At 41.0% G+C, this 10897-nt stretch overlaps 1 protein-coding gene across 2 annotated transcripts; it reads right to left on the bottom strand.

Annotated features, from left to right (window-relative positions):
* Nucleotides 1-225: 225 nt before the first annotated feature.
* Nucleotides 226-10600, bottom strand: RBM24 (RNA binding motif protein 24). Of its 2 annotated transcripts, XR_010786704.1 has the most exons (5): nucleotides 10232-10598; nucleotides 8043-8166; nucleotides 7904-7958; nucleotides 7361-7466; nucleotides 2186-2320 (listed from the first exon to the last, which is right to left on the bottom strand). XR_010786704.1 is itself a non-coding variant. In XM_066579395.1 (4 exons), exons 1-4 carry the CDS (start codon nucleotides 10397-10399, stop codon nucleotides 1993-1995), a joined length of 675 nt encoding a protein of 224 aa, XP_066435492.1. In that variant the 5' UTR covers nucleotides 10400-10600; the 3' UTR covers nucleotides 226-1992. The 2 variants fall into 2 exon arrangements, 1 of the variants encoding a protein (XP_066435492.1); XM_066579395.1 differs by lacking the exon at nucleotides 7361-7466 and having other exon boundaries at nucleotides 226-2320; nucleotides 10232-10600.
* Between the last annotated feature and the right edge of the window lie 297 nt (nucleotides 10601-10897).

Here is a 10897-nt window from a genome sequence, read left to right as displayed (position 1 = left end):
TTAGAATTAGAGTTCACATCCTGCTTTGTGCATGAAGTTCATGGCTGGTGCTACATATACTTCAGCAGTCAGTCCATAGGGCTATATTGTGCCAAGCAAGTAGTGTAGCTGTTGCACAAAGTCTGTATACTGCCAGCTCATAGACCACAACTGCTTATGTATACTAGCTCCAAAGTTTACACAGACGAAATCGACATACCAAAATGTGCATCAAGAGAAATAAAATTACAAATGCAATAAGATATTTTTATTGTATTTAATACAAGTGAAATTAATAGGTCTTAACTGTTATAAAGTAACAATGAATAAATAATATGCTTGAAGATTCTTGTCTACAATTACGTAACACTGGCTAGTATTATGAATACTTAAAAAGAAATCCAGTGACATTTAGACAAATGTCCATAAAAATGATGCTGTCTTTTCTTCCCTTGTATGAAATTGTTCAAGTATAAAAATCCATTACAGTGTAAAATATTCATGTTTAAGTTGAGAATAAAAATTGCCAAGTATTGCAGTTTTACAAGTCTTCGTATAAAGCAGCACTTTTCTTCTAGTAAAGAGAAAAAAAAAAGAAAAAAAGACAATATCCTACATACAAATGAAATGTATAATATACTGCTTAAAGAGGTCTTCGTTTAAAGAATGGGGAGGAAAAGAAAAAAAAAAAGGGGGGGGCAAAAAAAGTCTACTACCGTCATGTAAAATCTAAAGTGTTAAAGTAGGGATAGAATTACAGTGCACATTCAGAATTAAATAAATCCAAGTCAACATCTCAGTTGAATAGATTAATATTTACTACATCTAAACTTACTTAAATAATTTATACCATGAGATGAATACATAATTTCTTTGACGCATCTAAAGTTCCCTTCTTTAGTGCGCGTCATAGTAAAACTTTCAAAATAAATAAATAAGTTTCTCTCAATAAAGATTACAGTTAAGGCACAGTACAAATCTTTGTCATTAACCCTTAAAGAACCGCAAAGAAAAAAAAAAAGTTGTACAAACTTACTGATAAATACTTATTTTTTTTTCACTTAAATACTTTCAGTGGTCCCTTACGATCTATAAGGGGGCCCTGTGTTAACTTTGCATAAACAAAAACTAAAAGAAAAGTAAAAAAAAAAAAAAAAAGTTCTTAAAAAGGGTTAACCTTTGCAAGTATCTTTCTCTTGTCATTCACAAGCTATGAATAGGTGTAATAAAATAGAAGACTGTGGTAGTAGGGGGGCTGATCCTATTTCAGAATCAGAATAGCTGACACCAGCAGTTAGAGTTTCCCAAAAGCGAAACAGGATGGAGAGAGGGATTAGAATGTGACAAGCTCATCAAATAAGCACAAGTGATGTGTTCTCTCCAGAACGGTCTGTGTTATTGATTGTCTGTACAGCTGTTGCACCCGTTAATTCCACATCACTTGCTCCATAGTTCCACTTATATAGAGGACAGTTGAGAAAATAGCTTTGGTGCCTATCCATCATGTGACCAGTAGGCCATGTGTCTCCAACATGTTGATGCTAACCGTATGTCTTTCACCAATGCGCAAAGCAATAGGTTAGCTTGTGCTTTGAACGGTGTACTTTGTTACAGGCTACATATTGCTGTTTGATAGTTCCCTGGTTTAAACGCATTGTAAAAAGAGGGAAAAAAAAAGGGTTTTCTTTCAGATTAGTAAAAGGCAGATTCTTTCCCTGATGTAAAAAATAAAAATTGTAACATTTATGGATTGTGACTTCTCTCAATATTTAAAAAAAAAAAAAAAAGCTAAATCAAAAAAGGAGATTCTGAATATGACTAACACGCCTTCCTTCTCCTAATGCAACTTAGACGCTTACTAGAAAGGAGTTCAATTTTTTTTTCCTGTCCAAAAATTAGTTTCTCCTTGAAGCCATTTAGCCTAAATTTGATATGGTCTCATCTATAGAAACTGGGAGGCAGAAAATAAGAAAAAAAAAAATGATATGATGGACAACTTCAAAAGTCTAAGTGCTACTGCATGCGGTCAGCCTGCAGCTGTTGTGGTTGGTACTGACCAAAAGCAGCAGCAGCTGCTGCAGCAGTTCCCGGGGCTGCAGCAGTGAGCGGCTGCTGAACTGCGTAACCATAACCAGCAGTGGTGACGTATCCAGTTGCAGCCGGTGAAGCTGCATACGGGTATTGATCATAGGCGGCGGCAGCAGCAGAGTACTGGGCATAGGCGGCTCCAGTGTAGTCGATATATGGACTTGTAGATGCAGCAGCAGCTGTGGGCTGGACATGTGGGATTACGACTCCTGGTTGCACAAAAGCATGAGGGTATACATAATGTGCAGGAATCCTATCGGAGTGAAAAGAAAGAAAAAAAGTTACATTTAATAAAAAGGAAAAGCAAATCAAGACAGTAAACCTGTAATCTTACCCAAGTTTTCATCAAATTATCCCAAAGTCAAAATTTAGTGGTTATTATGTGCATAGGGTTGCCACAATATAAATAACTTGATAAGAGACAAGCAAAAAATAGATGAGAGTTGGGAACGTAGTTTTAATTATTTTTTTAAAATCCCATAAAGGTTCTGCTACTTAAACCTTATAGAACAAAATCGCATTTAAATGCTTGAGAAAGTCCAAGGCCAAAGTTTATTTTCCCATCATAATCTTTTTTTTTTCCATCATGTTTTCATATATCATTAAGAAATAAAATTCATTTAAAAATGTCAATCTTATGATGAATATATTATCGTGGCAACCCTACAATTACTCTGCAGACTCAGCACACATTAATCTCCGCAACCTTAGTCACCCTTTAAAAAATATATATATCTTAAAGACATATGCAGGCGACAAAAAGAACTTAAGTGGTGGAATACACAGCAGAGTCACACATTCAAAACAGTGCAGAAAACTTGTCCAATGCTGTAGTGTTGAAGCTTTTCAGATGCTATGCCACACTCCATAGCATGAGATCTCAAAATGTGTGCATCACACTGTAACAAGGATGGAAAGTAAAAAAAATAAAAAAAATCGGTTTAAATACCCGTCTACTAAACATCCACTTTGGAGTCAGCTGGTTTACTTCTTAGTCAGACAAGTTAGAAAAAGTATTTGTGGGGGGGAGATCTAAAGAAACCTAGGGTTAGACAAAAACACCTATGTAGTTCAGTGCATTGAAAAGTGGACATCTCTCCTGGATCATTAATTCAAGCAACATACATGGAGATCTAGATTCATCCCATTCTATGCCAAGTACAGTGTGGTTTTGTACCCCAAGCGGGTGCCTTAAGTATTTGCTAAACCATTAGCTTAGGGAAGTAATAAAATAAAATGAGCAAAACAGCGTATAACACGGATAGAAATCAATTTTTTTCCATGTCCAAACTAGAGAAACCCCTTAAAATTATAGATTGATCCTCCCCCTCTACATAACACTACATAGAATACAACCCTTTAGGGCTTATTCACACGTATATTGACCGGCCATGAAAATGGCCAGCAGATATATGCTACCATGTGATGCATGGGGCAGCGTATACACCGGCGAGCAGGAAGGGAGGGGGGAAAGGGGAGACAGCCCTTCCCTTCGCTGACTCTCTGCAAGGGGAGGAGGCGGGAGCCAACGTGCTGAGCTCCCGCTGTTTGCAATGGGAGGGGCGGGACGGGGCAGGGCTTAACTCCACCCTGTCCCGCCCCTTCCATTGCAAACAGTGGCAAGGGGCGGAGAGGAGAAGGGGGACAGAGTTTGGAAGTCACACTGCTAAACTCACTCCCACCTCCCTTCTCTTGCAGCTGTCATTGGCTCCCATAGCAGTCAATGCAGCTGCCGCTGACGTACAAGCGCCCAACTGGGCACTTTTACGCAGCGGAGATATGCCCCTGTGCATTGATGCATTGTAAACCAGTGCATCAGACGGGCAGCATATATTGGCCGGGCTGTAAAAACCCAGCCTATATTAGCCCGTGTGAATAAGCCCTTAAGACGACATTTACTGCATTATGTCCAACATGCTGGGGGAAAGAAAAAAAAAAATGTAATGGGCAACACATTCGGGCTAGTGTGAACTAGACCTAATATATGCAGTACTATTAAAAGCTAAAGATGTTTAGTCAAGGAATATAAGTGTACAGAGAAGGTTAAAAAAAAAAGCCTGTCTATAATGCAAAGAGAACATCTTGACTTATACAAATAGACCATAGTAGATGTTGAAGTCTCAGCCAACTAATGAATCTACAACCAGAAGAGATATGACGGTTACAGTAAAGGAAACCAATCCTTTTGTGAACGTACAGCAGAACTTGTTGTCAACTCAATCTGATAAAATAAAATAGACCTGGGAGCTGTAATTACAACGGAGCACCAGATAAACAATATGTACATATCAAGTTGTATGGATCTTTAAAGGGTTGTCTCACCCTGACCTTTATCCGCAATGCATTCCCAGTATACCCCATAGTATAGGGCAGCGGGGAACGCACATGTGCACCTCAACTCTGTTGACGTCCCTGGGACCACTGGAAGTGGCTAAGCGCTGGAAGTCTTCTTTCTCCAGTGCTCCATCTAAATAAATGGAGTGGAGGTACATGCGGATCCTCCAATGCCCCACACTTCGGGTCGTGCTAGGACTGTTATAGATAAAGATCAGGGTGTGACAGCCCATTTAACAGTCTACATGCAGCTTGTAATCAATTCCGTTAGGCCGATTATCTCAGGCGAGTTTTGTTCGTTGAGACACACGATATGAACCCCATTCTTTTGAATGGAGTCGTACACATGAGCAAGGTTTTCCCTCAGTGCAATGCGGCAAGGGGAAAAAATAATAATTGGTGCATGTTCTATTTTTTTTCCCCCCGCATTCCTCAGAACGCCTCGTCCATTGATTTCAGTGGGACCTTAAATCTATCGCATGCCATGTGCATGTGAGGTTTCCCATTGAAATCAAAGGGAAACGCTTCCAATCCACTATTGCATGCGAGGATCGGAATTTCACAGAAGGCACGGGAGGAGATTGTGCCCTTGCAGCCACGGGTAAAACGCAGGTTGATGAGTGCGATATTGGGATGGTTTTCTCGGCCTGATACCGCGCTCACCTGTGTGTAGCCTTGTTTGAGGAGAGGAGAATGTAGGAGACTCATGATCCAATACGTTCTCTTCTAAATATGCAATAATGCAGTTAGTTTACATGTGGACTGTCATATTGGACAGGGAGATCAAGACAAGAAGGTGAAACGACTCTGTCATTTGCCACCAGCATTTGATTTTTAGGACATGTCTTCTATGTGTTTATTGCTACACAGATTTAGTAGATACTGTAATAAAACGTATTCTATGAAACAAAAGCCAGTCATCGAAATACCTCCGACACTGCTGCCCTGTTTACGTTGATCTGTATTAATACCGGTTTCAGACTGGGATTTCCCTTTTGTAAATATTAACTTACTGAGATAGTTCTGTGAGAACGGCAGCAGAGACATTGCATGTCACAAACAAACAAACTTGTTGCCGTGCCCCATGCAGTAGTGTACCGAAGATTTAGAGTTGTTCCAGCTTTAACTCTTACGTCCTAGAAGCACTCTTCTCTGTGAAGAACGGCTGATTACAGCATTATCTTTACACTATGCACTTTGGGGACGTCCTGCATACTTCACCTAACTCCTGTTCCACTCTTAGTGATTGACAGGATAGGCTGCATTAGGGCTATTTTTGACGTGACATTTAAGAAGGGGCCAGTAGCGAAAAATGTCTTTATATGGCTAAAGTGAACATTGACCCATGATGAAGGTCGAGCGTGCAATCTACATACAAAATAAGAAGGGGAGGAATAGGGTTTGATTTGAACTGACTGACGGTACTAAAAGAGCAAAGAGCAGGATATTAAAACTCAGAACATCTATAAAAACTTATGTGTCAGCATAAAAGTATCAACCAAGTTGTTCTCTTATGGAGGTTGACAGGTAGCTGCTATTGGCAGCAAAGCCCAAACTACAACAAAAATGGTACCGTACTTTATTGTGAAGCAAAGAGTACAGAGATCTTGTGACACAGATACTACGTTTTCAGATATTGACACAATGCTCTAAAAAAAAAAAAAAACAACTTTCTTGTAACTACTCAGCACTCCGGTGGGTATTTAATCAGGAGGAATAAGGTGTAACACTGTACAATATGACAAGCAGTTGTTAAAGTTGCAGTCCTACAGTAGGACAACACTTTATTTTGCTTCTTATACCTTTGCACAGAATGTTCAGCTTATTGGAAACATCCTGTTGGCCAAATAGTCAATCATTAAGTTCTAAAACAAAAATTCTTGGACTGCAACTTTAAAAAGGAGTAACACGCAAGCCAATAGTAAAAATGTCCAAGCTATTAAGGGTCATGTAAATGGTTATGGTATACCACCTATGGGTCCTCAGTTTGTTGCTCAAATGTAAAAAAAATAAATAAAAAAAAATGCCTACTATATATTGATCTGTAGAATAGTTTGTAGCCATTGTTTCATAAAAAAAAAAAAAAAAAAAGTGATATGAACCTAGGAGGGAACCAGTCACGTCAGAAGAGCGCAATAAACCACGTTATGGTGCAGTTCCTGTAGGTGACTGGGAATTTAAGTTTTTAACCCACCCACTCCATGCTGGTGAAGATCGTGCCGAGTATGAAGATATGACTCTTCTCTAAGTGACATTCGCACGGTCACTCCCATACAAGTCTATGGGAGAGCACACGTATGTCTCAGAGAAGAGAGTCATGTCTTCGTACCCAGCGTGATCTTTAAAAGCTTACACCGGGGAGCAAGAGAGTTTAAAGATTACATCCCCCAACTCCCCGTCACCTACAGGAAAACAGCATAACTTAGTTTATGGTGCTGCTCCAACGTGACAGAATCCCTTAAAGCTGCGGCAAACTTAAAAGAAGAAATAGAAAGAAATGACATTAGAAAGCCCAGTTGAACATGGTTAATCAGAGAACCAAATGAAAAAGAAAACATTTGGAGCATGCAAGCTAAAAAGTTGAAAATAAATGTCACAGCAAAAAGAAAAAAAAGATATATATGTATCAAATCACCACAATATATGGTTAAAAAAAAGGAACAACAAGCTGTAACTTTGAAACAAGAGCCAAGAAGGGCCCTTTGCTCCCCATAGCAAAGTCAACACTCCTCAACAAAATAAACACAAGTCAAGGCTCCCTCCCAACCCCAAACAACGCAGTGTTCGCTAGGACTTAAAAAAACAAAACGGTAAAATAAAAAAAGTAAAAAGAACACACAGTTTAGCTGTGAAAACCACTTCATCGCTGTAATGTAAAAAGGCACACAAATCTAGGAGCTAATAATATACACCAAAAAAGTAAAATCCAACCAACCAACATACATGCATCTTTAATCACCATTTAGCTTGTTTTCTGAGTCTACTGGTAACACAGATTAACTCCAAATAGAACTATTCCATCTCTTATCACCAAATCCTTCAGTTATCTTAACTGTAAACGACCCCTGTCAGATTAGAAAGAGATAGATAACATTGAGCAACACTGGAAATGATAGCTGCACACAAGGGTCCAACAGCTGCCCCTCCACTGGAAAGGTGAAAAATAAGCTATGTCTTTTTGGGCCATGGAAATTGGATATTTGGTTTTCCATGATACACCCCTATAGTTTTTATTTTTTGTTTGCTTTGGTTTTGTATTACAAAAACACTGCAAAATGTTACATCTGACGACATTAATTACAGAATAGCTCTCATCTTTGTGTAACCTGCCACTATTGAGCAAGGGCAGAGAGCTGCAAAATACGGACAAGATTTGGGCTTCGGATTGAACTATGGCGTCTAGAAGACCTGTTGCATATTTTGCTATATGCCCAGTGACTTGGCACAAACGCTACAGATCATACATGGTGTTCTTAATTCACTATACAGGCTAAAAACTTACCCAAAAGGCCTTTGTATAAGTGCTGGGTGGATCTGCTGGACCCCAAATGCAAAACCTAGTTAAAAAATAAAGAAAAACAGTGAAAACCTAGCAGATATCTTACTGAATATATACTGTAAAACTGCAGACTAAATCAAACCTGGCTGCATTATCCGGGGCTTGGCTCCCAGGTACGCGAGATTCACATTGGCTTTTCTCCCATCGATGATGGGATTGGGGTCTTTGCAGGCTCTTTCGGCAGCAGCTCGATCAGCCATTGTAACCTGGAACATCAAGACAACATAACTATATTAATAGAGATACACAAGTACACAATATGGCCCTCCTGACACAATGTTGCATTGTTGACATACATGGATAACCCTGCGAACCATAGGGAAGCCTTAACGTATTTGTATCAGTTTTACTTTTACAGATGCCAACTGCATGCTAGTGCTTGTGTGATTATAGTATACCTTCCTCGCCATGGAAGGAAGACTATATCGTAAGGTCACATGCAAGCAATGGAGATGAAAAGTTAGAGAAGTTATGGGAAAAGGAGTTTTCAGAACAGCCCCATTACGGTCCACGGGCGACCGATCGCAGGAACCCACCCAATCACATGGATGAATTTGTACCAGTAACAAAGTAGCTGCCACTTGCAGTCGGTGCCCTTTAAGTACAAAGAACCAGACATGCAACTGCAACTTGTCAGATCTTTTGTTTTTCTCCCCAAGCACATGTTGGCCCTCGGACAATTCTCAGCAGATCCCCATTAAGATCTACTGCAAAAAAAAGTCTAGCTTTAATGGATATCACTTTATAAAGGCTAGCAACGCTACACAAGGACCACCTCCAATACCAAGAGCGCGGCCGGATTTACATAGAGCGCCATCTGCTACAAACCAACTTTAAAAAAAGGATCTAGCAATGATCAGGGACAGCCAGCCAATATTATGACAGCGATCAATGGAGGCGACCCCAATGTTGGGAATAGTACAGCTTTAACATGCAGGGATGCCAGATCACAGTTTTTTCTCTTTACAACTTATCCAAAAATCTCCAAATATATATATATATATATATATATATATATATATATATATATATATATATATATATATATATATATATATATATATATATATATATATATATATATATATATATATATATATATATATATATATATTTTTTTTTTTGGTAAACGTTAAATTTTTGTTACATTTTCAACAATATGGATAAGCAGGAACGAAAACATTGGTACATTTTTTTTTTTTAATGGACACATTGGAAAGTCATCATAACTGATAAAACAAATACGTGAGAGATATTTTTAGGTCCGATACAGAGGTGATCCCAGCCTAAATGCCGGCAATGAATACATATCTGCGTTGGAATCTCCCGCCTCGTCGCAGATCTGGCACAAAATTAGGAAGCAGAAAAGAAAAAAAAAACTAAACAAACAAAACAAAAAAAACCCAAAAACACGTTTTCTTCCGGTAAAGTGCTGGGCAGCTCAGCTGAGACCGAACGGACCCCCATTATAGTTAATGGGGTCCGTTCAGCCACGGGGATTCCCATTATGCCGTGTTTCCCCGAAAATAAGACAGTGTCTTATATTAATTTTTGTTTAAAAAGGTTTAACTTTTTTACCTGTATAGCTGCCTGGACACTATTTAAATTGATTTTTTTAGTTAACTGTTAGCAGGGCTTAATTTTGGAGTAGGGCTTATATTTTAAGCATCCTCAAAAAGCCTGAAAAATCATTTTGCATCCTCAAAATTTTTTGGGAAAATCATGCTATGTCTTATTTTCAGGGGGATGTCTTATTTTGAGGGAAACAGGGTAGTTAATGGGGTCCTACAGCCACAGGGATTCCCCTTTCCTGCTCCCATAACAGAGCAGGTAAGCAGAACTCCGACCGCAGATGTTCCGGCAGTAACAATAATCACAGTTACAGCAAACTGCCTCAAAAACAAATATAAAAGGGGAAAAAAAGTTTTTTTGTTTTGTTTTTTTTCAAACAGACTATCCAGGAATTTCTGTATGTTTGGTCACCCTAAATGCGTGACCCCGAATATCATGGTGTAACTTCTTCGATCAATGTGCACCTGTGTGTGTCTAAGCAAAGCAGCGGCTCCTGAGTGGCAAGCCTGGCAGGGGTGGGCAGGCTTACAGGTGAGCAGGGTGTGGAGCTGTGTGGCTGGGCTACTTTCCATATAAACATTAGTTTCTGTTTGACCCGGGGCTCTTCTCAGCTCTACCCAAAGGTTACCTGTCTGTGCACCAGTCACATGCCCACAGGTGCCCTCGGGCCTGGCATCACGCTGGGGGAGACATACTTACAAAGCCATAGCCTCTGGACTTGCCGGTCTGCCGGTCCGTGATGACCACCGCCTCCTCGATGTCCCCGAACACCTCGAAGTACTTCCTGAGGCTGGAGTCCGTGGTGTGGTAGGGCAGCCCCCCGACGAAGATCTTGGTGTAGGTGGTATCTTTCTGGGTAGTGTGCATCTTGTGGGATGCCGCCCGCCGTGCCCTCAGGAGCAGGAGGGTAACGCCAGATCCCCGCCGCCCTGTCCTCCAGTGCCGGCTGCGGTGAGGTAGGTAGCCGAGTCCGCAGGGTGCCCGCACTCCTCTTCTGTGACTCGGGCTATCTGCCGGCCCCGCTCTGCTGCACTGACTAGCCCGCTCCCTGTTTGCCTGGTATTAAGAGCGACCGACCGGGCTGGGGACTCCTCCCCGGGAATGGGCGGGAAGAGGCTGCCCCGCCGCCGTCCATTGGTCCCCCCTGCACCTGCTGGGCTCCCGGCCGGCAGCTGCTCACAACAGCTGGACGTGGGCTCCCTCACCCCCTCGTCCTTTGTCTCCGGTTACCGGCAGCGCGTGCTGGGGCCGCCGGCGCACTCGTGGAATGGGCGGGAAGGGCTGTTACCTCACGACACATTTACCTCAGCGCCGGTGTGAGGGGGGCGGCGGACCTGCATGGGGACTTACAGCAGTCCCTGTAAT

This window comes from Eleutherodactylus coqui, chromosome 9 (assembly GCF_035609145.1).
Source record: "Eleutherodactylus coqui strain aEleCoq1 chromosome 9, aEleCoq1.hap1, whole genome shotgun sequence".
Classification (NCBI taxonomy): Eukaryota; Metazoa; Chordata; class Amphibia; order Anura; family Eleutherodactylidae; genus Eleutherodactylus; species Eleutherodactylus coqui.
Note: the sequence above shows the minus strand (reverse complement) of the source record. Positions and strands in the feature narration are given on the sequence as shown.

Bases quoted from the DNA above. Each gene is read 5' to 3' on its own strand.
- RBM24 (XM_066579395.1), bottom strand. From the start codon at position 10,399: ATGCACACTACCCAGAAAGATACCACCTACACCAAGATCTTCGTCGGG. The intron at 8,167-10,231 runs GTAAGTATGTCT...TTGATGTTCCAG, and splicing joins AGTCCAGAGGCTATGGCTTT to GTTACAATGGCTGATCGAGC. The intron at 2,321-7,903 runs GTAAGTTTTTAG...TCACTCCGATAG, and splicing joins CTTATACAAAGGCCTTTTGG to GATTCCTGCACATTATGTAT.